This window comes from Rattus rattus, chromosome 5, assembly GCF_011064425.1.
Source record: "Rattus rattus isolate New Zealand chromosome 5, Rrattus_CSIRO_v1, whole genome shotgun sequence".
Taxonomy (NCBI): Eukaryota; Metazoa; Chordata; class Mammalia; order Rodentia; family Muridae; genus Rattus; species Rattus rattus.
In genome coordinates, this window is record NC_046158.1 from 6,799,611 (window position 1) to 6,821,055 (window position 21,445).

The following is a 21,445-nucleotide window of genomic DNA, read 5'->3' on the forward strand; positions in this document are numbered from 1 at the left end:
GTGAGGCCTATGGAGTGTCTTACCCCCAGCCGTCAGGTGCTTCATCTTCAGAAACCAACCCAAGGAGCCACTGCCTATCTGGTCCACAATGAAATGAACTCAAAGACTCTCCAAACTAATGTTCTCCAACTCTGACTCTATTCAGTCATTTAAAAATGATTGTCTGAATAAAGACATGCTCTCATGAAGCACAGGCTGGCCTCAACCACTCTGTAGCTGTGGCTAACACTGAACCGATCCTTTTGCCTCCAACTCCCAAGTGATTATGACAGGTGTGTGTGTCACCTCCCTCAGCTTCATCATTTTTAAAATAAGGAGAGGGTGATAAGGGAAATCAGAGGAGTCTGACATAACTGACTATAAAAACTTTATTTCCTGTAAAACCACACAAAAATGTCAAAAATCAATGAATCCCAGAGATGCAAAGAAAGGATAAACAATGAGATAGGAATTTGAATGTCAGGCTGCATGGCCATGAGCGTCTGTGACGAGCTTGAGGACCAGTGGCCTATAGGAAACGCAGACATGGGAGGTTTCCATTGGCACTGTGGAAAACACTGCTTCCTGCCCTGCTCACCAAGGAGAGAAAAGCAGACTCCCCTTCAGTAGCATATCCATCAATGCTGGAACAACACAGATCACCACGGCCTCTGTGATGGGATGATGGGCGGATTCCTGCACTGCTCTATACTTTACTTGCAGTAAGAGGTGGTCAGTTAGTGTTACCAGAACTGTGAAACCAGAACATACGGTTACAAGCACACGTGCCACACAGTTCGGTCTGTGTTCAAACATTTCACTGTGAACACACCTGCTGTAGCTCTGACATGCCAGTTGCTATGTAATGAGGGACTTATTACAACAACATATTTTCATGACATTTGTAGCTACAGGTTTCACGGGAGCTAGGAGCTGTGAGCCTCTTACCTCCATGAGCTCTAACAAACGTTGCATCTCTCTCTCTGTCATATTTTTATGCTGATAAAAGCACAGGCTTAGTTACTAATTTACATGTTTTCACTATTTTTTTTTCCTTTTCTTTTTTTCGGAGCTGGGGACCAAACCCAGGGCCTTGCGCTTGCTAGGCAAGCGCTCTACTACTGAGCTAAATCCCCAACCCCTCACTATTTCTTAATACAAATAAAGTTCTATTTTTATTAAAAATAAAAAATAAATAAATAAAAAGGAAAGAAAAAGCAATGTAGGCCTTCACAGTCAGAGAAGGACTCCTGCAACTTCAGCTCAAAGAAACCCAAGACAGAGATGCTTCAAAAGAGAAGGGCATCTCTGCAGGAACAGTCTGTACAAACATTCCCTGAGGAAAGGAAGAAGACTCTGTAAAGTCACAGGGATTTAAAAATCTAGTACCTAATATAGCAAATATAAGGCTGTGAAGATCATTAGAGAATTCCACCAGGTTCCCAGATCAGGAAAGAGAACCAGAGCCCTCCTGATTCATCCCTGGCTGCTCTAGGGTCTTTGCTGGCATTAGTTGAGGAACAGACCCCTGATCACATCTGAGACCCAGTGGGCTTGCTAGCTATGGTTTGGTAACGCCACAGTTGTCTGGCATCCTGCAAGGGCTTCAGACCCTGGATAGGTGGCCTCAGGCAGGAGGAGACCGAGAGCGGATGGGTGAGCTGGTCAGGTAGGAGGATGTATAGGGCCCATCCCCAAACACATTTGCATAGGAGGACTTGAGGAATTGGACGTAATTCTGCATGCTGCGGTTGGTGCTTTCAGACTGCTCCAGGCGATCTTTCAGATCCTGCAGACGGCTCTGGTATCTTCGATCCACCTAACAGAAGGAAGAGAACAAGAGTAAGAAGGCAACAATGGGCAATCGGACAAAGGCGCCCACTTCTAGGGAGCCAACACTGGGAGAGGGACATAGGGCCTGCGGTTGAGATGGTTTTTATCCCCCTTGAGGATAGTGGAGGGAGATAGTTGCTTGGTTTTGATTTTCTCTGTAATTTTTTTTTTAAGATTTATTTATTATATGTAAGTACACTGTAGCTGTCTTCAGATCTCATTACAGATGGCTGTGAGCCACCATGTGGTTGTTGGGATTTGAACTCAGGACCTCTGGAAGAGCAGTCAGTGCTGTTAACCACTGAGCCATCTCTCCAGCCCTTCTCTGTGATTTTTACTGTTGTTTCTCTATAGTCCTGGCTGTCCCAGAACTCACTCTACAGATTAGGCTGGCCTCAAACTCTCAGAGATCTTCCTCCCTCTGCCTCTGAAGTGCTGGGATTAAAGGCATACACAACCACCAACCAGCTATTTTACTGTTTTGAGCCAAGGCCTCAGCAAGCTGCCCAGACAATTCAGAACATGGCCTTGAATTAGCTCTAATTTTCCTGACTTAACCTCCTGAATGCTATAATTCTGGCAACACACACTGAGTCAACATACCTGTTGTTTTTATTTTATTATTGGACAAAAAGTCTCACTATGTAGTTACAGGTGATTTCAAGGAATGAGGTGGGGTTGGGGATTTAGCTCAGTGGTAGAGCGCTGCCTAGGAAGGCATAAGGCCCTGAGTTCGGTCCCAGCTCCAAAAAAAAAAAAAAAAAAAAAAAAAAAAAAACAAGGAATGAGGTGCTTCTAGCCTCCACAGAGACACACACACACACACACACACACACACACACACACACACACACTAAGAAAGAGTAACTCGATCTCTCCGAGTTCAAGGCCAGCCTGGTGTGCAGAGTGAGTTATATATAGTACAACCAGGGCTACACAGAAAGGTCCTGTCTCTAAATAAATAAATAAATAAATAAATAAATAAATAAATAAATACCTAGCAAGCAAGAGAAGCAAAAAAGCAAGCAAGCAGAATGGTGTGAACTAGAGCCGAGCAAGCATGGTGTGAACTAGAGCCGAGCAAGCATGGTGTGACTAGAGCCGAGCAAGCATGGTGTGAACTAGAGCCGAGCAAGCATGGTGTGAACTAGAGCCGAGCAAGCATGGTGTGAACTAGAGCCGAGCAAGCATGGTGTGAACTAGAGCCGAGCAAGCATGGTGTGAACTAGAGCCGAGCAAGCATGGTCTGAACTAGACATCTTGATGGGTGAACTAGAGCCGAGCAAGCATGGTGTGAACTAGAGCCGAGCAAGCATGGTGTGAACTAGAGCCGAGCAAGCATGGTGTGACTAGAGCCGAGCAAGCATGGTGTGAACTAGAGCCGAGCAAGCATGGTGTGAACTAGAGCCGAGCAAGCATGGTGTGAACTAGAGCCGAGCAAGCATGGTGTGAACTAGAGCCGAGCAAGCATGGTGTGAACTAGAGCCGAGCAAGCATGGTGTGAACTAGAGCCGAGCAAGCATGGTGTGAACTAGAGCCGAGCAAGCATGGTGTGAACTAGAGCCGAGCAAGCATGGTGTGAACTAGAGCTGGGTGTGAACTAAGCCCGAGCAAGCATGGTGTGAACTAGAGCCGAGCAAGCATGGTGTGAACTAGAGCCGAGCAAGCATGGTGTGAACTAGAGCCGAGCAAGCATGGTGTGAACTAGAGCCGAGCAAGCATGGTGTGAATAGAGGCGAGGAAGCAAGGTGGGAAGTAGAGCCGAGCAAGCATGGTGTGAAGCTAGAGCCGAGCAAGCATGGTGTGACTAGAGCCGAGCAAGCATGGTGTGGACTAGAGCCGAGCAAGCATGGTGTGGACTAGAGCCGAGCAAGCATGGTGTGGACTAGAGCCGAGCAAGCATGGTGTGGACTAGAGCCGAGCAAGCATGGTGTGGACTAGAGCCGAGCAAGCATGGTGTGAACTAGAGCCGAGCAAGCATGGTGTGAACTAGAGCCGAGCAAGCATGGTGTGAACTAGAGCCGAGCAAGCATGGTGTGAACTAGAGCCGAGCAAGCATGGTGTGAACTAGAGCCGAGCAAGCATGGTGCTGCTCCCACAGCAATGGGAAGGACTGAAGGGTGCTCTTCTCCAGCACCCTCAGCAGCACATGCTCTCATTTGCCTCTGAGTCGTGTGTGTGTGTGTGTGCGTGTGCGTGTGCGTGTGTGTGTGTGTTTCCCATTCACCTTAAGGGTTCTGAAGGTCAGACTCAGCAGCTTGTCAGCCTTGGTGGCAAGTGTGTTACCCAGTGAGCTATTTCTTCAATAAAGACACTGTATTGGACTGGGCCTGGGAGTGCACATCATTAATCCTGGCACTCAGGAGGCAGACCAAGGCAGAGCAATATGAGTTTGAGGCCATCCTAGTCTACACTGAGTTCCAGACCAGCCATGGATACTTAGTGAGACACTGTTTTGAAAACAAACTAAATTGAGGAAATACTCATTTTCTTCACACTTAGGATAATATCAGCTATAGATGGAAAAAAAAAAAAAAAAGAACAAAACAAGCCCCAACAAACTTCTACAGCTGGGTGGTGATGGCACGGGCAGGTACATCTCTGAGTTTGAGGCCAGCCTGATGTAGACAGTGAATTCCAGGACAGCCAGGGATACACAGAGAAACCCCATTTTGAAAAACAAACAAACACAAAACAAAGCAAAACAAAGCCTTTATCAGGTTAAGGTATGTTCCTTCTATTATGAGTTTCCACAGAGCCTTTATCATGAAGGGCTGCTAAAGAGCTTTTCTGAGTGATCGTGGTCATGTGACTTGTCCTTATGCTGTAGTCACTGATGGGCATGTGCTCAACTAATCTCGCATCCCTGCAATGAGCCCGGCGTGGTCAGTTAGCCATCTTCTCCCTGTGTACTTAACCTCTCCTGAGAGTCTGGAGGACTTGGGCACCTTGTCATCAAAGCGACACTTGAGAGTTGCCTTTCCCATTGGCTCCTCTACGTCAGGCTTCACAGAACTAGCTCAGTGGTGTGCGCTGACTGTATATCCTGTGGCATTATTTTACATGCCTAGCAATTCTACGTTCTTGCAGTCTACAGTTTCAGAAGTGTTGCTGTTCTTTAAAAACGAAAGGCCAGATGCAGCGGTGTGCATCGTTAATCATAGCAACCAGGAAGGCAGGGGCCTTCTACAAGTTGAAGGCAGACTGATTTAGAGCGTTCCAAGACACTTAGGACTGCACAAAAGGACTCTGTCTCTTAAAAAAATAAAATAAAGTCACACCGAGGTACTTTATGAAATTCGTAGGCAAATGGTCGGAACTGGAAAATATCATCCTGAGTGAGGTAACCCAATCACAGAAAGACACACATGGTATGCACTCATTGATAAGTGGCTATTAGCCCAAATGCTTGAATTACCCTAGATGCCTAGAACAAATGAAACTCAAGACGGATGATCAAAATGTGAATGCTTCACTCCTTCTTTAAAAGGGGAACAAAAATACCCTTGGCAGGGAATAGAGAGGCAAAGATTAAAACAGACACAGAAGGAACACCCATTCAGAGCCTGCCCCACATGTGGCCCATACATATACAGCCACCCAATTAGACAAGATGGATGAAGCAAAGAAGTGCAGGCTGACAGGAGCCGGATGTAGATCGCTCCTGAGAGACACAGCCAGAATACAGCAAATACAGAGGCGAATGCCAGCAGCAACCCACTGAACTGAGAATAGGACCCCCGTTGAAGGAATCAGAGAAAGAACTGGAAGAGCTTGAAGGGGCTCGAGACCCCATATGTACAACAATGCCAAGCAACCAGAGTTTCCAGGGACTAAGCCACTACCTAAAGACTGTACATGGAATGACCCTGGACTCTGACCTCATAGGTAGCAATGAATATCTTAGTAAAAGTACCAGTGGAAGGGGAAGCCCTGGGTCCTGCTAAGACTGAACCCCCAGTGAACTAGATTGTTGGGGGGAGGGCGGCAATGGGGGGGAGAATGGGGAGGGGAACACCCATAAAGAAGGGGAGGGGGAGGGATTAGGGGGATGTTTGCCCGGAAACCGGGAAAGGGAATAACACTCGAAATGTATATAAGAAATACTCAAAAAAATAAAATAAAATAAAATAAAATAAAATAAAATAAAATAAATGTTAGGCAGAGTTCAACAATGAGTGCATTTGAGCTTTTCTTTTTTTCGGAGACTCGATTGCTTTTTTGAAATAGGGTCTCACAACGTAGGCCTGGCTGCCCTCCGGTTTAGAGATTTGTCTGGCTTTGCCTCCCAAGTGCTGGGACTGAAGCATGTGCCACCATGCCTGACATTTTAGGAAAGATTTTCAATGGCAGGGACTTGTGTACCTGTACCATAGGAGCCAGAAGTAGAACCTTTGATTTTCCTGTTTCTCTGTTTCTGTGTTTATTTATTTTCATTCTGTGTGTGTGTTGTCTCTACGTATGTCTGGGCATCATATGTGTGTCTGGTGCCCTTGGACTCACAACAGGGCAATGAGTAACCTGGAACTGGGGACAGCTATGATCTGCATGGTAATACAGAGGTCATGGCTCTTAACAGCTGAGCCATCTTCTCTTGAAGCTGTCATGGTAGGCAAGCACTCTACCAACTGAGGACAACTCCCAGAGTGGGGAGTAGGATGTAGACCCAGCATGTTATTTTTTCAGGACACCCCTGACCTGTGCTAGCAGATGTCTGAGACCCCCAACACTTGGCACATATATCTTGGTTTTTGTTTTTCGACTCAGGCTGTATATCCCTGGCTGTCCTGAAATTTGCCCAGTAGTCCAGAATGGCATCAAACTCACAGATCTGTCTGTCTTCTTCCTTCTCCTCTTCCTCCTACATGTTGGGATGAAAGGTGTGTACCTTCACACCCGGCATGTCCCATCTTCCTTCATCACCCCTGTATTAGTCTAGACTGACTTTGATTCTCTTTTGCTTTTGAAGTTTGCTTCTCAGACATGAGAATATATCTCCAGTTCGTTTTAGGCCCCCATTGGCATAGCACATTGGTTATCTTTTGTGTCTGTCTGTCTGTACACCAGCGAAGTGCGTTTCTTGGACACAGTTGCTGGGTCTTCTCTTTTAAGCCCCCACCAGTCAGTCTAAGGGGTCCGCAGAGGCCATCTGTATTTAAGGCTACTATTTGCCAAGTCGTCTATTTTGTCAGTTGCTTTTTGAGTTAGTTGCATCATCTAGTTTTTACATCCTTCTTTATTAGTGTTAGAGGCTTGCTTATTTACTGTGTGGGACATGCCACATTCCTTCCTAGACCTCTTGTAAAATTTATCCCCGTCCTGTGACCTACTGATTGAAGCTTTCTTCCCTGTGCTATAGTCTTCCTTTACATATCTTCTGAAATAAATGGAAATCATCAACTGCCTTACTTTGTATTTATCTTGGTTTCCTTGTACTTCAGAGCATTTTAAAAGATAAAATTGTTGAATATAGCAATCTTGATTGAAAATTATTTATTTTCAAGATCTGAAATGCATTTTTCCATTCTAACCTGGCTTTTTAGGTAGCTGAGAGATATGCTGTTAGTTTTGCAGCATTTGGCTTTGTGATATATTTTTTCCCTTATATCCTTTAAAACATCTGTCTGTATGTGCTCGGGGTATGTACACATAAACACAGTGTCTGGGGCCAGAGCTGTCCCATCCCCTGGAACTGGTGTCACTGTAAGCCACCTGATATGGGTGCACAGCAGCAGACCTGGGTCCTCTTCTGGGTCCTGTGCAGTTGTGGCTCTAAATGCCTTACATTTGAGAGTTGATCCCTTTTAAAAAATAAAAGTGTGTGTGTTCTCATCAACTTGCCTCTCTACCTTCGGAGTTCCAGTGCTTCTGTCCTGACAGTTCTGAGGTTTGGTCTCTTAGTGGTATCACAGAAGTCTCTGATACTGTGGTCATGTTTGGTTATTTTGCTGTTGTTGGTTGGTTGGTTGGTTGGTTGGTTGGTTTTGTTTTTTGAGAGAGGGTCACTCTATTATACAGTCCTGCTACCTTAAACTATGCTGGCATCAAATTCAGACATCCACCTGCTGCTGCCTCCCAGCCCCCACTTGAAAAATAAAGCAATGAGGCAGCACACAGGGCTGCTTGTTTCTTCATGCTCATTTCTGAATGGGCTTTTTGTTGACTACTTTTCAACTTCTCAGCTTCTTTCTTAGGCTTGGTTTGGTCTTTGCTGGTGCTTTCTCCTGTTTCTCCTGTCCAGTCATCTGATCACTTCCAACATTTCTGGTTCTCCTATAATCACAATTCTTTTCTGAACTTTCCATCCTTGTGACTTTCCCTTCCATATTTCCTCGACTCTAGACTCTAGACCACCTGATAGCTGGTCTCCGATCTCGGCCCACTCATGCTTTCTACCCCTGAACTTTTGAGAACTTTACCTGGCATATCACCTACTTCCTTGCCTTTGAGTTAACATTCTTCGGGATGACCACCCTACCTGTATTTTCGTGTTTGCAGAGATGCACAGAGGCAAAAGAGGGCAGCAGATTCCTCAGACTAGAGTCACAGCGTTTGTGTAATGCCTGGCCTATTATGTGGATACAAACTCCAGGCCTTATGACCAAGGAGCAGGACCTTTAACCAGTGTGCCAAAAGAGGGTATCAGATACCCTGGAACCGTAGTTACCGACTAAGCCACCACATGGGTGCTGGGAACAAAACCCAGGTCTTACCCAAGTGCAATGACTGCTGAGCCAGCCCTCCAGCCCCACTTGGGAGTCTTCTCTCATTGGACAGCCTACTCTACAAGGCTCCGCCCCCAGCATCACTAGGCAAGAAGACACAGACCTGCACTGTGAGTGGCTTTAGCTTCCTCTTTGCACCAGAGCTGGTGCTGGTCTGTCTGCTCAGGGAGTTGCACTCTTTTCCTCTACACTTCTCAGGCTCTCTTTACATTTTCATAATCTCCCAAAACTCTTCCTTGCTTTAGAGTACAAGTTATTTTTTGCTTATTTTGACTCTCTCATGCAGTCACGTGGAATCAGCCTCTGCCCCGCCATTTGACCCCTAAGAGGAATCTGAAAATCTCACAAGTCTATGGATACACTAAAAACTGTTCAGCTATGCAATCAGTGTTTATGGGTCTAAATGACATCTTGTAACTCTATTTTAAGAAGTGATGTAACAGGAGCCATAGCTCAGTAGTAGCAGCTTGCCTAACGTAGTCAAGGCCCTGTGTTCAATCCCTAGTACCAAAAAAGGGGAAGGAGGTCTACCCAGAATATCCTTAAAGGACAGTAAGGTGACTGGGGATAATAACCTAAGTTAGACTCACGAAAACACTAGCAGACAGCTGTACCTGCAGCCGAGAAAGCGCTGCCCACTGGCCCAACTCACATCATCACGAGTCCGGCGTAGCTGGCCAAGTTCTGTCTTGGTCCTACTCAGCTGGGTCTCAAGGTCCAGGATTTTGCTCTGGGCTGCTCGTTCCTTGGAGAGCGCCTGTTCCTTGGTTTGCTCCACCTACACACAAAGTACAGAGGCAGGGTTAGCTGACCTGGCAGAGAGACAGCTGGCCACTCCCACTGACCAGTCACTGCCCACTGGCACATCAGCATGCAAAATATTCTGGAGCTTTGGAGCAGAAGCTAACAGAGGAAGTCAGTGTCGTCCCCCGCCCTCTTCTCTCTCTCTCTTTTTGGAGACTGGCCTGCTTGTATGTCTGTGTAGGTGCCAGATTCCTTGGAATTGGAGTCACAGACAGCTGTGAGCTGCCATGTGGGTGCAGGGAATTGAACCTGGGTCTTCAGGAAGAGCAGCCAGTGCTGTAAGCGATCTCTCTAGCCCCAAGGGAAGCTCACTCTCCACCTTTGCCTGCCTTTTCCCAGCATTCCTATAATGTGAAAAGCCTTCTGGAATCTCGAGAGAGAGCAACACACAAGAGCAACAGCACAAAGGGCCAACCCTCTACAACAGACACCTACTTTATCCTCACAACACATTCAGGAGGAAGGTACTACTGTACCCACTCTCCAGATGGAAGAGTAGGCCAAGAAAAGGTTAGGACACAGAGCAAACTAGCAGTACAATGTCTGACCTGTCGCCTGGCATCTTCAATGGCACTCTCCAACTGCCTCGCCAAGGACCCACACTCCCTCGTTTTCTCCTCCAGCCGCAGCTGAGCCTGGTGGATTGCCTCCTCCCTCTTGGCAATCACCTGTAGGAACTCGACATTCTGGGTGCTGGTGGCCTCCAGTTTCCTAGGTGAGAGCACTCCATTAGACCCTGCAGTGACCTACCTGCCTTGATCCACTGCCAGGGGGCTTCCGCCTCCTCTGAACTGGGAATCTTGTCACTTGAAGAATCTCCAAGGAGCCACGGGAAGAAGCAGAAAGCATTCTCAGATCAGCAAGGTGGCTGCTGGACTGTGCAACTGCACCAGCTGGTCACAGAGCAGTGGGGAGAGCGGGAAGGACGAGAAGTGCAGCACAGTGCACAGTGCCCCTTGCACAGTCACAGAGAACAGCAACCTGAGGCTCACAGAGGAAGAGCCTGCCATCATCAACCCATTCCAGGAATAAGGGAGCAGAGCCTGAGAGAACCAGAGAAACAGGACTGAGGGCAGCACAGCTGGCTCAACTCAGCAGACTTCAGCTGAGCCAGAGCACCTTATGTGACAGACACAGGACAGCTGTGGCTACCCTACTTTACACACTGTCTCCTGAGCTTCCAGAACACTGTCGTTCGTCTCACTGAACCTAGCTACATCTGCCGGTCAGGTTGGCAGAGCAGAGGTGGACACAGGTTGCCTTCTGTTTCAGCCCCAATGCAGGCTGTCATAACCTTTAGGGCAATTAAGACCCAAAGACCCTTAGCCCTCCAACATGTTTTTTAAAGATTTATTTATTTTATGTATGAGTACACTGTAGCTGTCTGCAGACACACTGGAAGAGGGCATCGGATCCCATCACAGATGGTTGTGAGTCACCATGTGGTTGCTGGGAATTGAACTCAAGAAAGACCTCTGGAAGAGCAGTCAGTGCTCTTAACCAATGAGCCATCTCTCCCAAGACAGGGTCTTATAGCACAGCCCAGGCTGGCCTCTAGCTGGCAGCAATCCAGCTAAACTAGTGGTGTGCCACTACTCTGGGATCCCAGTCCTCTGCTTACAGATGCTAACATGGTTCTGGAAGAAGAGTTCCCAAGTTAAGGAACACTGTTCGTAGGAACCAGCTGTGTGCATCTGGGCAAGTTACAATCATTCCCCGAACCATTCCCTGAGCTTAGTTTCCTTATAGATAACATTTGGGTCCTCCACATCCACATCTCAGTACTCAGGAGGCTAAGGCAAGATGAGCTGCAGGCCACAAGCTTACACTCTGACTCAGAGGCAAAATACAGGGCAGGCAAAATATGGTTCAGAGGGTGAAGGTGCTTACTGAAAGGCACCATGACCTGAGCTCAATCCCCAGGACCCACATGATAGGAGAGAACAGATTCCCTCAAGTTGTCCTCTGACAGCCACACCCATGCAGTTGCCCATGCTGGGTATAAATATATATTAATAAATAAAAATAGGTCTAAAAAAGGACGGGAGTACAAAGATGGCTGATGGTTAAGAGCACACACTGCTCTTGCAGAGGACCCAAGTCCCAGCACTCCCATCAGGCAGCTCACAACTGCCTGTGACTCCAGCTGCAGAGACTCTGCCCCTCTGGGCATCTGTACTCACATGCACATACTCCCAGACACTCAGGAATAGGGACAATTAAAAAAGGAAGTACAGCTTTAAAGTACTAGCTGGCAAGCGTGCAACTAGCTTGCAAGTGAGTATTAGACCCCTTTAAGAGGCCCCTCTTACTGAGGACTGCTGTGTCCGTCAGCTGGCATAGTCCTCCTACACTGATCCTTCCTCGGCCTAGGAAACAGGTCCAGAAGAGTTAAAGGCTCTACTCAACGACACAAGGGAGGTTAAATGTCTGAACGGGACCCAAGGCCAGGGCTTCCGATCCAAGTGCTGTAAGTCAGGGAGGTTGTAGGGATGCTGGTCAGCACACACTGGTGTTCTGGTTGCTTCACTCAAAGCAAGCCTGCTGGTCTGCTTGACCTAAGGGTGCCTTTGAGACAATGGCACCTACCAGAAGACTGTCCTTGGATCATATGGTCACACAGCATCTCTCCAGGCTGACACCCGCCCTTCCTCTCATCCACAAGGCTTACCACTGAAATGCAAGCAGCTCTTCTTTGTGTCCTGCCTAGTACCTTCCAGGACCTTGAGTCCCTCAAATACTTCAGCACACTAAGCACAAAGCAGCTAAGCGGCAGAAAGTCTCAGGTCCTAGGAAGAGGACAAACATGGGACCAAGTGCCTCTAACCTCTCCAGTTCATCCACCTTCTGACTCAGTTGTTTATTTTCCTTCTGGGAAGCCTGATGTTTCTCTCTCGCCAACTCCAGCTTGTCCCCCTGATGTTCGATCTAAAATGACAGGAACGCAGACTGGTTTATGAGGGCATTTCTAGTAAAGGCAAGTAGTGAAGGGATCCCCGTTCTCCTGCGACAGCATCCAGACCCAGAAAGGAAGCCGACTGCCCTCGGCAGGTGTCCCATAATCCAACAACCTGGAAGAGAGAAGGGAACGGGTAGGGCAGACCCTCTGCACCTCCCACACCAGGACAACACAGGTTAAATGCTGAAGAGCCACAACTGATACTGGTTCCTGATGGAGAGGCCCCCAGAAGCCCCGCTGGTTCTGTAGTAGACACAGGGTGTTAGCAGCGCATTGTACAACAAACCCCCCGAGCTTTCCTGATTGTGTGGTCACCACTGATTTCAGCTCCCTTAATAGGCCTCAGCTCGGATACATTTAGGCCAGCAGGTCTGAGATGTTACCCTGAACGCTGTGTTGTGAGACCTCAAGAGACCCCTAAGACGTTCAACAGTCTGAAAGCCATGGGTTCAAATCCCTGTGGATATTGAGCATCTCTGTGACATAGGGACTCTCGTGTCCCCTCTATTTCTCAGGCTGTCACTGGAGGAAGAACCCAGAGTGCCTCAGGTTCCTGGGGGGTGAAACTACAGCACGCTGGGGCGGGGCGGGGCGGGTGGTCAGAAGCTGAGATCACACATCGCGAGAGGAGTGGGAGGGACACAGCGGTGCACAACTCCAGCATTTTCCGAGGTAGAGGCAGAGTTAGGAGTTTAAGACCACCCTTGGCTACCCAGTAATTTCAAAGTAGTCTGTTTTAAAAAACAAAAATAAAAAGATAACAAACAAAAGACAGACTTTGAGGAGAAAGGGTAAGAGACCTGTCCAGGTCAGATTTAAGTGGGTGCTGTGTCATGTCTTGGACAGGACAGGGCATGGCTCCAGTAATTGAGACAGACTGGTTCTGTACAAACAGGCTGCTTGCTTCTGTCTCTCAGAACAGAATCTCAGGTTAAGTGGATCTGTGGAAAACAAGGACAGGCGGTTAAAGCTTGAGAAAGATGGAACCATGGGCAAGCAGTGGGTGCGACGGATTTGCTGGGTCTCCTCTGTGGCTGCGAGTCGGATCATGGCGGCAGGACATGCGAGGCGGAAGCAGGCAGAGCGTGAAGGCCGTGGCAGGGCAGTGGCGAGTCTATAGCTACAATCACTCTGTGCGACACACAGGGTTTGGCACACCAGACTTTTATTTCACAGCACTGATGATAGCTCACTCCTTTCAGAAATCGGCAGCCAAGAAAAAGGAAGTGGTCCTCCCTTGGGGGGCGTGCAGCTCATCTCGGTAAGCGGGCCCCTGCTCGGGCCAGTTCGTGGGATCCCTTCTGCCAGTCCCTTACCCGGCTGCGCAGGTCTGAAATGATGGCTGTGAGGTCGATGTTCTTCCTCTCGTAGCCCTGCAGCTGGTCTTGACACTCAGCCAGCTTGGCCTCCGTGATCTTGAGGATGTCAGGCAGCTGTTGTAGGTCAGCCAGCTGTGACTGGAACTGCCGACGGGCCTGAAGCAGAAAGAGAAGCCCAACATTGGTAGGATCCCTACTGAGAATGGTATGGGACTTCCTCTGGAGTACAGCAGGGCTGCCCCAGTCCCACTGGCAGGAGTAGGTCTGCTCTCCCAGCTGAGCAGGCTGATCTATGCAAGGCACATTGGGCCTGTCTTGCCACTTGCAGTGGCCACTCACTGAGTCAGCAAATATCAGTCGTGACCCCAGGATTCAGCACCATTCTGAGGGCTCTCTGCAGTCACTTTATTTGAATAATAAAAAAAAGGACAATTTAGGGGGCTGCAGAGATGGCTCAGCGGTTAAGAGCACTGACTGCTCTTCCAAAGGTCCTGAGTTCAAATCCCAGCAACCACATGGTGGCTCACAACCATCTGTAATGAGATCCGATGCCCTCTTCTGGTGTCTGAAGACAGCTACAGTGTACGCAAACACAAAGTTTTTAAAAAAGGACAATTAAAAAAAAAAAAAAACACAAAAGAAAGTAAGGGGGCAAGGATCAAACTTAGCTAAAACCTGGAAAAGCCCCTAGGAAGGCAGCCATGAGGCTACAAAGATCAGCGAGGATTAGAAATAGCTGGCCCTGCTGCATCCTTAACTTTAAGGCTGGGACCAAAGGCAAGAAGTGAGCTGCTCCAGAAACTCGTGGCTGAGCCCAACTCAAATTAAAGCAATTAAAGCAATTACTACACACCAACCAGCCAGCAGCTCTGAAGAATAAGCTCCTTCCAGAGAAGATGCTAGGCACATTTACAGATGCTACAGTCCAGGCATCCAAATACCTGCCCACCAGGTAGGCCTGAGTCCACCCTGCTGCTCCCAGCAAAGGGGCTTTTTATCAAACCACAGGGGAAACAGAACTAGAAAAGACAGCACAGAGGAAGAGCAGAGAGGGAACAACAAACAGAAAAGCAGAGTGCGATGGGAGCCAGACAGAAGTCAGCTACTCTTGTGAGCCACATCAGGCAGGGAAAGGTGCCCAGGGCAGTGAGGAGGGAAGGAAGGGCCAGTACCGCCTCGATTTCTTTGTTCATCTCGTCTTTAAGCATCTTGTTCTCTTTGTCGCAGCGCTCTAGCTGCGCAGCCACTTCATCAGCCTCCAATCTTGTTTTCATCACCTAGGGAACAAAGCCACAGTGGATGCTCTTGGCAGAACCTCCTCCTCCCATCTCGCCCCAACCCAGAGGCCTAGCTGTAAGCAACGACGAGTAGGGGATCAGGCCGCCCAAGGTGTCTACCTGGCTCTTGTAGTTGTCGATCATCCCCTCGTAGTTCTTCACTGATGCCTTCAGTTGCTGGACCTCCAAATGAGCCTGATTGAGCTTGTCCTCCATAGGGGCAAAGCTAGCCTAAAGGAGGGGGCACTAGTGAGCAACGCAAATGACGGTGCAGGAGCAGGAGGGGGCGCTAGTGAGCAACAAAAATGACGGTGCAAGAGCAGGGCTCCTTGCCCTCAGTCTACTTCCAGAAGACAGCAAAGAACAAGCTCCTATATATATATGTAGATAGATAGATAGATAGATAGATAGATAGATAGATAGATAGATAGATAGATAGATAGATAGATATAGAGATATAGAGATAGATATACAGTCTTTGCATCAGCGAATAAATGTGACCCCGAATGTGGACAGAGATAATGACTAAATAATTTCTCATCCCAAAAGCAATACACAATCTCTAAAGGGAAAAGAGGGCTTGGTGCATATACATGAATGTAACACAGAGGACCATGTGACCAAGGCTCAAGAGTTGGCCACATAGCTATTGTTCTCTAACTTGTTTCTGACATAAACAAATTTCAAAACATTTAAGATACTTTTAAAATTAATATGTTGTAAACACATTTTCAAGACAGTAAATTCCATCGCCTCTCACTCTCAGTTACCTGCTACTTAACTGGTTTTGCAATACAGATAGGCAGGGAACGGGAGGAGGAGAGTGAACACAGAGGGAGTGGTGCTCAGGTTCAGTCCCAGCTCCCAACGGGTTGGGGCGGGACTGTTCCAAGTTTGAGGCTAGTTAAGGAAAAATAAATAGAAAAAAGAAGAGGGCAGAGGTAGGGAGGGAAAGGAAGAGAAGAGATAAGCTTTAAGACACTGCCCTAAAGAAAGGAAAGGGTTGGAGCACAGCCTCATGGTACAGTGCTGACCTAGCATGCACAAGGCTCTGTCCTCTGACCTCAGCATCGCAGAGAGAGATGGGAAGCAGCACAACAAGAAGGGAAAGGAAGCTGAGGAGCATCAGCTGGGTGAGGGAAGTAAATGCGCTCACTGTTACCATTAGGACAAACACACTCACTACGACAGGAGACCTGTGTCTGGGGCCTTAGTACATGTCAAGTGCTTCCTCTACCCCAGCCTCAGTGATGAACATACCTGACTGCCTAAGGGGATAGAATTCTATAGACAACACTTTCAATGGCTACAGTGTTTACTGAACACAGATACACCAGGCTGTAATTCCTAAGTGTTGGATTTGAAGGCTATTAATATTATTTGAAATGAGGTCATCTCTGCATCCTAAGCTGACCTGAAATTCACTATAGATACAGTTCTCTCAAGCTAGCCTTCAGTTTATGTGACTCCTGTCTCCTTGGAAGATATTTTCAATGTGTCTAAAAATGCAGTACAGCAAAGACTGTACCACCAAAGCAGTAAAAACACCAGAGACTGGCAATATCCCTCATTGCCAACGGACACAGACCAACTGTTGACCCTGATAAGTCACAGGTGGAAACAATGTATACAACCGCTTTGCACTTGTTACCATCTGCTATGGACGACCTGGCAAGTCTGTTACAAGTATAACCAACTATATGCACCCCAGACATGTCAACAGCACCAGAAGCACAAGGCAAATGGCCACTACCCGTAAAATATAGAAGTGCTGGGGGAGCCGGCTCCCAGCTCCCACCTACAGCACTGTGCCAAGTGAAAGGCTCCCGTCAGTACACAGCCTCTAGAAGTGTCAGTGAGGTCCATGGCCACAGAAGGACTTGTGATGCAATCAGCAGCTGCCTCTACAAGGGGTCTGATGTGGGTCCTTGTAACTTTTAGAGTGAGTGAAAAGTGTTCACTTTGTGAAAATTTAAGGGTTTGCATACTTTTCCATGTCATACTTTCTTAAAACTGTCTTGCCTAACACAAACTAATCAGAAGGGGAAAACAGCCACCATATCCAGTATTTAGAGCAGTCAATAGCTGGGTCTGCAGAATCAATCCCAATCTCAGTCTCAAACCTCAACTCCAAATATTTCTTTGGGCAAATCCTGTGTAAAACTTAAGTCCTTCATGACTCTGTAAACCTTGCTTTCTTTATCTTTGGTGGGTTAGGGATTAAAGCCTCAGGGCCTGCTGGCCAAGCACTCTACAAATGAGTGACACCCCAGCCTAATTGCCTTACTGACCAAAAACAGTCAACATATATTCGAATGAGAATGTGTGAAATGAGAATGTACGGAGTACCCAAAGTCCTCCTAGAGAGCCATGGTTAGAGCCAAAGTCAATTCTGCCCTGCATGTAAGTGTTCACTGAATGCATACGTTAGCATTTCAGGGTCATCACATTCTTAGCAGCAATCATCTCCCCACACAGGGAGCTGCAGCAATAAACTGACTAGATGCCACCTCGGCCCTCCAGTTAGTGTGAGGCAGCAGTGAGGCTATGCCACACTCCCTGGCACCAGGGCACTCCCTTTTTATCAGGGCACGCCCAGGCCTCTGAGAAACCCTGGCTCATCATGCCACCGAGGCCAGCATGCCCCTGGCCCGGCAGCTCCCCGTGTATACAGACCTTGAGCCTCTCGTTCTCTAGCTTGAAGGCAGAATACTCAGCAGTCTGCCGGTGCAGTCTCTCTACCAAGCTGTCCCGGTCTTCCCGCATCTTCTCCTCCAAGCTCTGTTGTTGGTTTACAAGATCTGTCACCCGGCTGGAAGATCAGCAGACAGGATCAATTCCTAGATCTTTAAAGGAATGGAGTCCACCCCCAACAAAGACCATTTCCCCCCTCACAGCACGCTGCCTACCTGCCCCAGTCTCTACACCAAGAAGTCATCCCACCACCCCACACCAGTGTCCCATCTGCACATGACGCCTTTTGAAAACATTCCCTTGACACCTTCTCTGGAAGTTGTCTACCATTTAGCCAGGGTAACTGTAAGTGTGTAAGGCTGAGACCCAATCCCTCCCAACTCAGCGCAGCAGACACACCTCCTGTCCCTCCTTAGTGTTACAACGCATCCCTTTGCGATCTTTCCCTCGTTTTCCAGGTTGGTGGTCAGTAAGGGCTACTCAGGCAGTCCTCACCCCAAGGCACTGGGCACATGTGGCTTTTGTCCCCATGTTCCTATGGCTAGCCAAAGGAAGAAGCTCGGCGACTATGCTCAAGTGACAGTGAGGGAGCCAAGCAGCTAGTGTGAGGCTTCCTGCTCACTTTCCCTTCTTTGTGGCCACTCAGCAGGACTGGCGCTGAGGTCAATGGACCTCACTCGAGTCCCACGGCTCAGATGCTCACTCACCAACTTCACACCACCACGACCTGTGCACAGTCTTTACTCTGAGGAGTTTGTTTGCTTGGAGGATTAGGTTTTTGTTTTGTTTTGTTTTGTTTTTTTGAGACAAGTTTCCTCTGTGTAGCCCTGGCTGACTGGAACTTGCTGTATAGCCCAGACTAGCCTCAAACTAGAGATCCACCTGCCTCTGCCTCTCTAGTGCTGGGAGTAAAGGTGTGCCACCATTGCTCAGCTGCTTGGAGGTTTAAAAATTATTATAATCACTTGGGGTCTTGGAGTTCAGGAGACATAGTCCAGAGCTTCTCACATACTAGCCAAGTGTTCCACTGAGCTGTGACCCAGCTGTGTTCTCAAAGATGGCAATTTAGCACACGTTGGGTGAAGCACTGACTGGGCCAAGCCAGTGCACAGCATCTCACCTGGCAATATGTTACTCACCCTTTAGAGCCCACTCCAGACGCCTATAAAATGTTTTTCCTCTTTCCTACTCCTGCTTCCAAAATGACATCTCTAAGACTAATTATTAAAATATGCCTAAGCCATAAGCTCTGGCTCTTTCCCTGACGAGCTCATAACTTATTTAACCCATTCAAACTATTCTGTCTTCCACATAACTAGTTACCCCTCCTTAACTTCAGGCCTCCATTTCCAGGGTGAATCTTTTTTAAAGATTTATTTATTTATTGTATATATATAAGTACACTGTAGCTGTCTTCACACACACCAGAAGAGGGCATCAGATCCCATTACAGATGGTTGTGAGCCACCATGTGGTTGCTGGGAATTGAACTCAGGACCTCTGGAAGAGCAGTCAGCGCTCTTAACCACTGAGCCATCTCTCCAGCCCGTGAATTTCCCCTTTATTCTCTCCTGACATCAGTTACCTGCTGGTTTATGTCCATCTCCAGGATGAATCTCCTCAACCTCACATTATTTCCCAGAATCCTCTCTTCCTGCCAGTGTCCTATCTCCTGTTTGCTGCCTCAACTCATTGGACATAGGCTTTCTTATTGACAGGTGATGCGTACAGACTGCCCTCCTGAGGATGTTACTTCTTTACCCCTCATCTGTTCCATGCACCCTTACACCTTCCCTCTCCCCTCTTCTCCCACTAAACTTCGTTGTGAACAGCACACAGTGCATGGCGGGTTCTCGGCCTGTGCATGGTGAACTGGTCTGAAGGCTTGCAAGTTCCCTGTGAGCCCCATCTCTTGCCAAAGAAGCCTGTGCATCTTGCAGCCCCAGGAGCTCGCATGGAGCTCAGGACAGGAAATACACGTGTCCTCTTGCAGCTGAATCCTCCGAGCTAGCACACAGCTGCTGTATGAGAGTCACTCCAGGTGCACTCTCATAGCACAGAACCAGACAACTGAGTTCTGCCTTCACTTTGACCTGCTGGCAGGAAGCTCGGGGCAGACACTGGAGAGCACACTGGGACTCCATGATCAAGCATGACAACTGTGTCCCCATGTCCTGCTACAGAAACTAGGGCCAAGTATAACTAGGGTCAGGCTTGGGCCTCTATGATGGGGAAGCTTCTCCCTTGAGCATACTTACGGTTGTTTCAAGTTCAAGGGATGGAGACCAGGGCCTCTCACATGCTAGGCAAGTGGAGTAGAATCCCAGAGGTAGAGCCAGAATTTGGCACAGAGCTGCCACATCTTAGTGTAGTTTACAACTCCAACTTGAGGAGACCGTAAGAGCCTCCTGAGCGTTGTGACCTCGGGGCACCATGTTCCTTCCACCCACTCCTCAAGCCCTTCCCTCATTCTGTCTTCTCTCTTAACACAAAGACATACTCATTTAGGACGATGATCTCCAACTCAAGGTCTCCTTTGTCTTTCACAACTTGGTTGTAACGGCTCCTCCATGACTCCAGAGTAGATAAAGCTTCAGCAACATAAAGGTCCTGGGAACACAGGACAGCAGTTTGTCAGCAGGTATCAATACTCAGGCTGAGGGGAGGGAAGGTGGGCTAAGTCACATCATGCTACCTCCCTCTGCTGCCTCCCTCAAGGTGTGAGGATACTGGGACTGGTACAGAAAGCTCCCAGGCAACGTCACATTGCATCCTGCGGGCAGATTCTGAGGCATCCGTCCCCCAAGACTGAGGTACTGCTTAGTCCTAGATCTTCAGCCCTCATTCCCCAGCCAGACCCCTTCCAGCTCACTCACCCACACCCACTACAGGGCATCCCTCAGGCGGCCGCAGGCCGGTCTGTTACCTTGTCGGCCAGCTGCACATGTAGCTGCTCGGCATACTCCTCACTCTTCTCAGCTCGCTCCTTCTGGGCTCGGATGGCCTTCTTCAGGGTCTCTTTGTCTCGGTCTCCCTTTTGCTTCAGTTCCTTTAGCTGCTCCATGATGGCCTCTACTTCCGCCTTGTGCTGGTTCCCACTGCGCTCTAAATTCTGGGAGGAGAATGAGGAAGGTAAGAGGCAGAGAAGACCACAAGTAAGAGGAAAGAAGAGAAGGAAAAATTTTTAACAACTCAGACTTCTGGGACAGAGCAGAGCCATGGAGAGCCTTCAAAATCATCAGATACCCAAGTGACTCAGCAGAGCAGCCAACTTGGGAGCCTGGAAAGCATGGGAGACACCTAAGGGAGTGACAGCCTCGTCCCACCCCACCGGGAGCCAGTCAGCACCTTGATCTGCATGCACAGGCGGCTGTTCTCAGCCTCTTTGCAGCGAAGCTGTGCCTGCAAATGCCCCCGCATGGACTCCATGGACTTGGAAAGCTCAGACGCTGTCTTTGCTTGAGCCTTGGGAGACAGAGAAAACGCTGGAGCCGGCTGGGGCACAGCAGTGCTGCGCAGGCTCCTCCCAGTGCAGGTGCGGGCACAGTACCTTCTCACATTGTATCTCCTGGAGGAGTTCTTCCACTTCCTTGTCCTTGTCTTGCAGTAGTAACAGCAGGCGCTAGGAGAAAACAGTCATAGATGCCTCTGGTCAGAGGGACTTCACCACTCAACACAGAAACCCACTGGCAAATGTAGGACGCACTTAACCTGTATTAACTTTTTTTTTTTTTCTTTTTTCTTTTTCTTTTTTTCGGAGCTGGGGACCGAACCCAGGGCCTTGCGCTCTACCACTGAGCTAAATCCCCAACCCCTAACTTTTTAAAAGCAATGAATATATACATATACACACAC

General features: G+C 48.3%; 1 protein-coding gene across 10 annotated transcripts in view; it reads right to left on the minus strand.

Annotated features, from left to right (window-relative positions):
- Window positions 1–116: 116 nt before the first annotated feature.
- Window positions 117–21,445, minus strand: part of Odf2 (outer dense fiber of sperm tails 2) — a 46,338-nt gene continuing 25,009 nt past the window's right edge. For 9 of the 10 annotated variants that reach the window (XM_032902917.1, XM_032902916.1, XM_032902915.1 and 6 more), the window contains 12 exons: window positions 21,141–21,212; window positions 20,939–21,055; window positions 20,517–20,702; window positions 20,091–20,200; window positions 17,573–17,708; window positions 15,017–15,127; window positions 14,792–14,896; window positions 13,617–13,775; window positions 12,169–12,269; window positions 9,890–10,052; window positions 9,190–9,315; window positions 117–1,798 (listed from right to left, as the gene is read on the minus strand). In XM_032902917.1, coding sequence (XP_032758808.1) covers window positions 1,607–1,798; window positions 9,190–9,315; window positions 9,890–10,052; window positions 12,169–12,269; window positions 13,617–13,775; window positions 14,792–14,896; window positions 15,017–15,127; window positions 17,573–17,708; window positions 20,091–20,200; window positions 20,517–20,702; window positions 20,939–21,055; window positions 21,141–21,212 — 1,578 coding nt within the window. In that variant the 3' untranslated portion in view covers window positions 117–1,606. Of the gene's footprint in view, window positions 1,799–9,189; window positions 9,316–9,889; window positions 10,053–12,168; window positions 12,270–13,448; window positions 13,776–14,791; window positions 14,897–15,016; window positions 15,128–17,572; window positions 17,709–20,090; window positions 20,201–20,516; window positions 20,703–20,938; window positions 21,056–21,140; window positions 21,213–21,445 lie in introns of those variants that run through there. The other variant, XM_032902925.1, reaches the window with a different exon arrangement.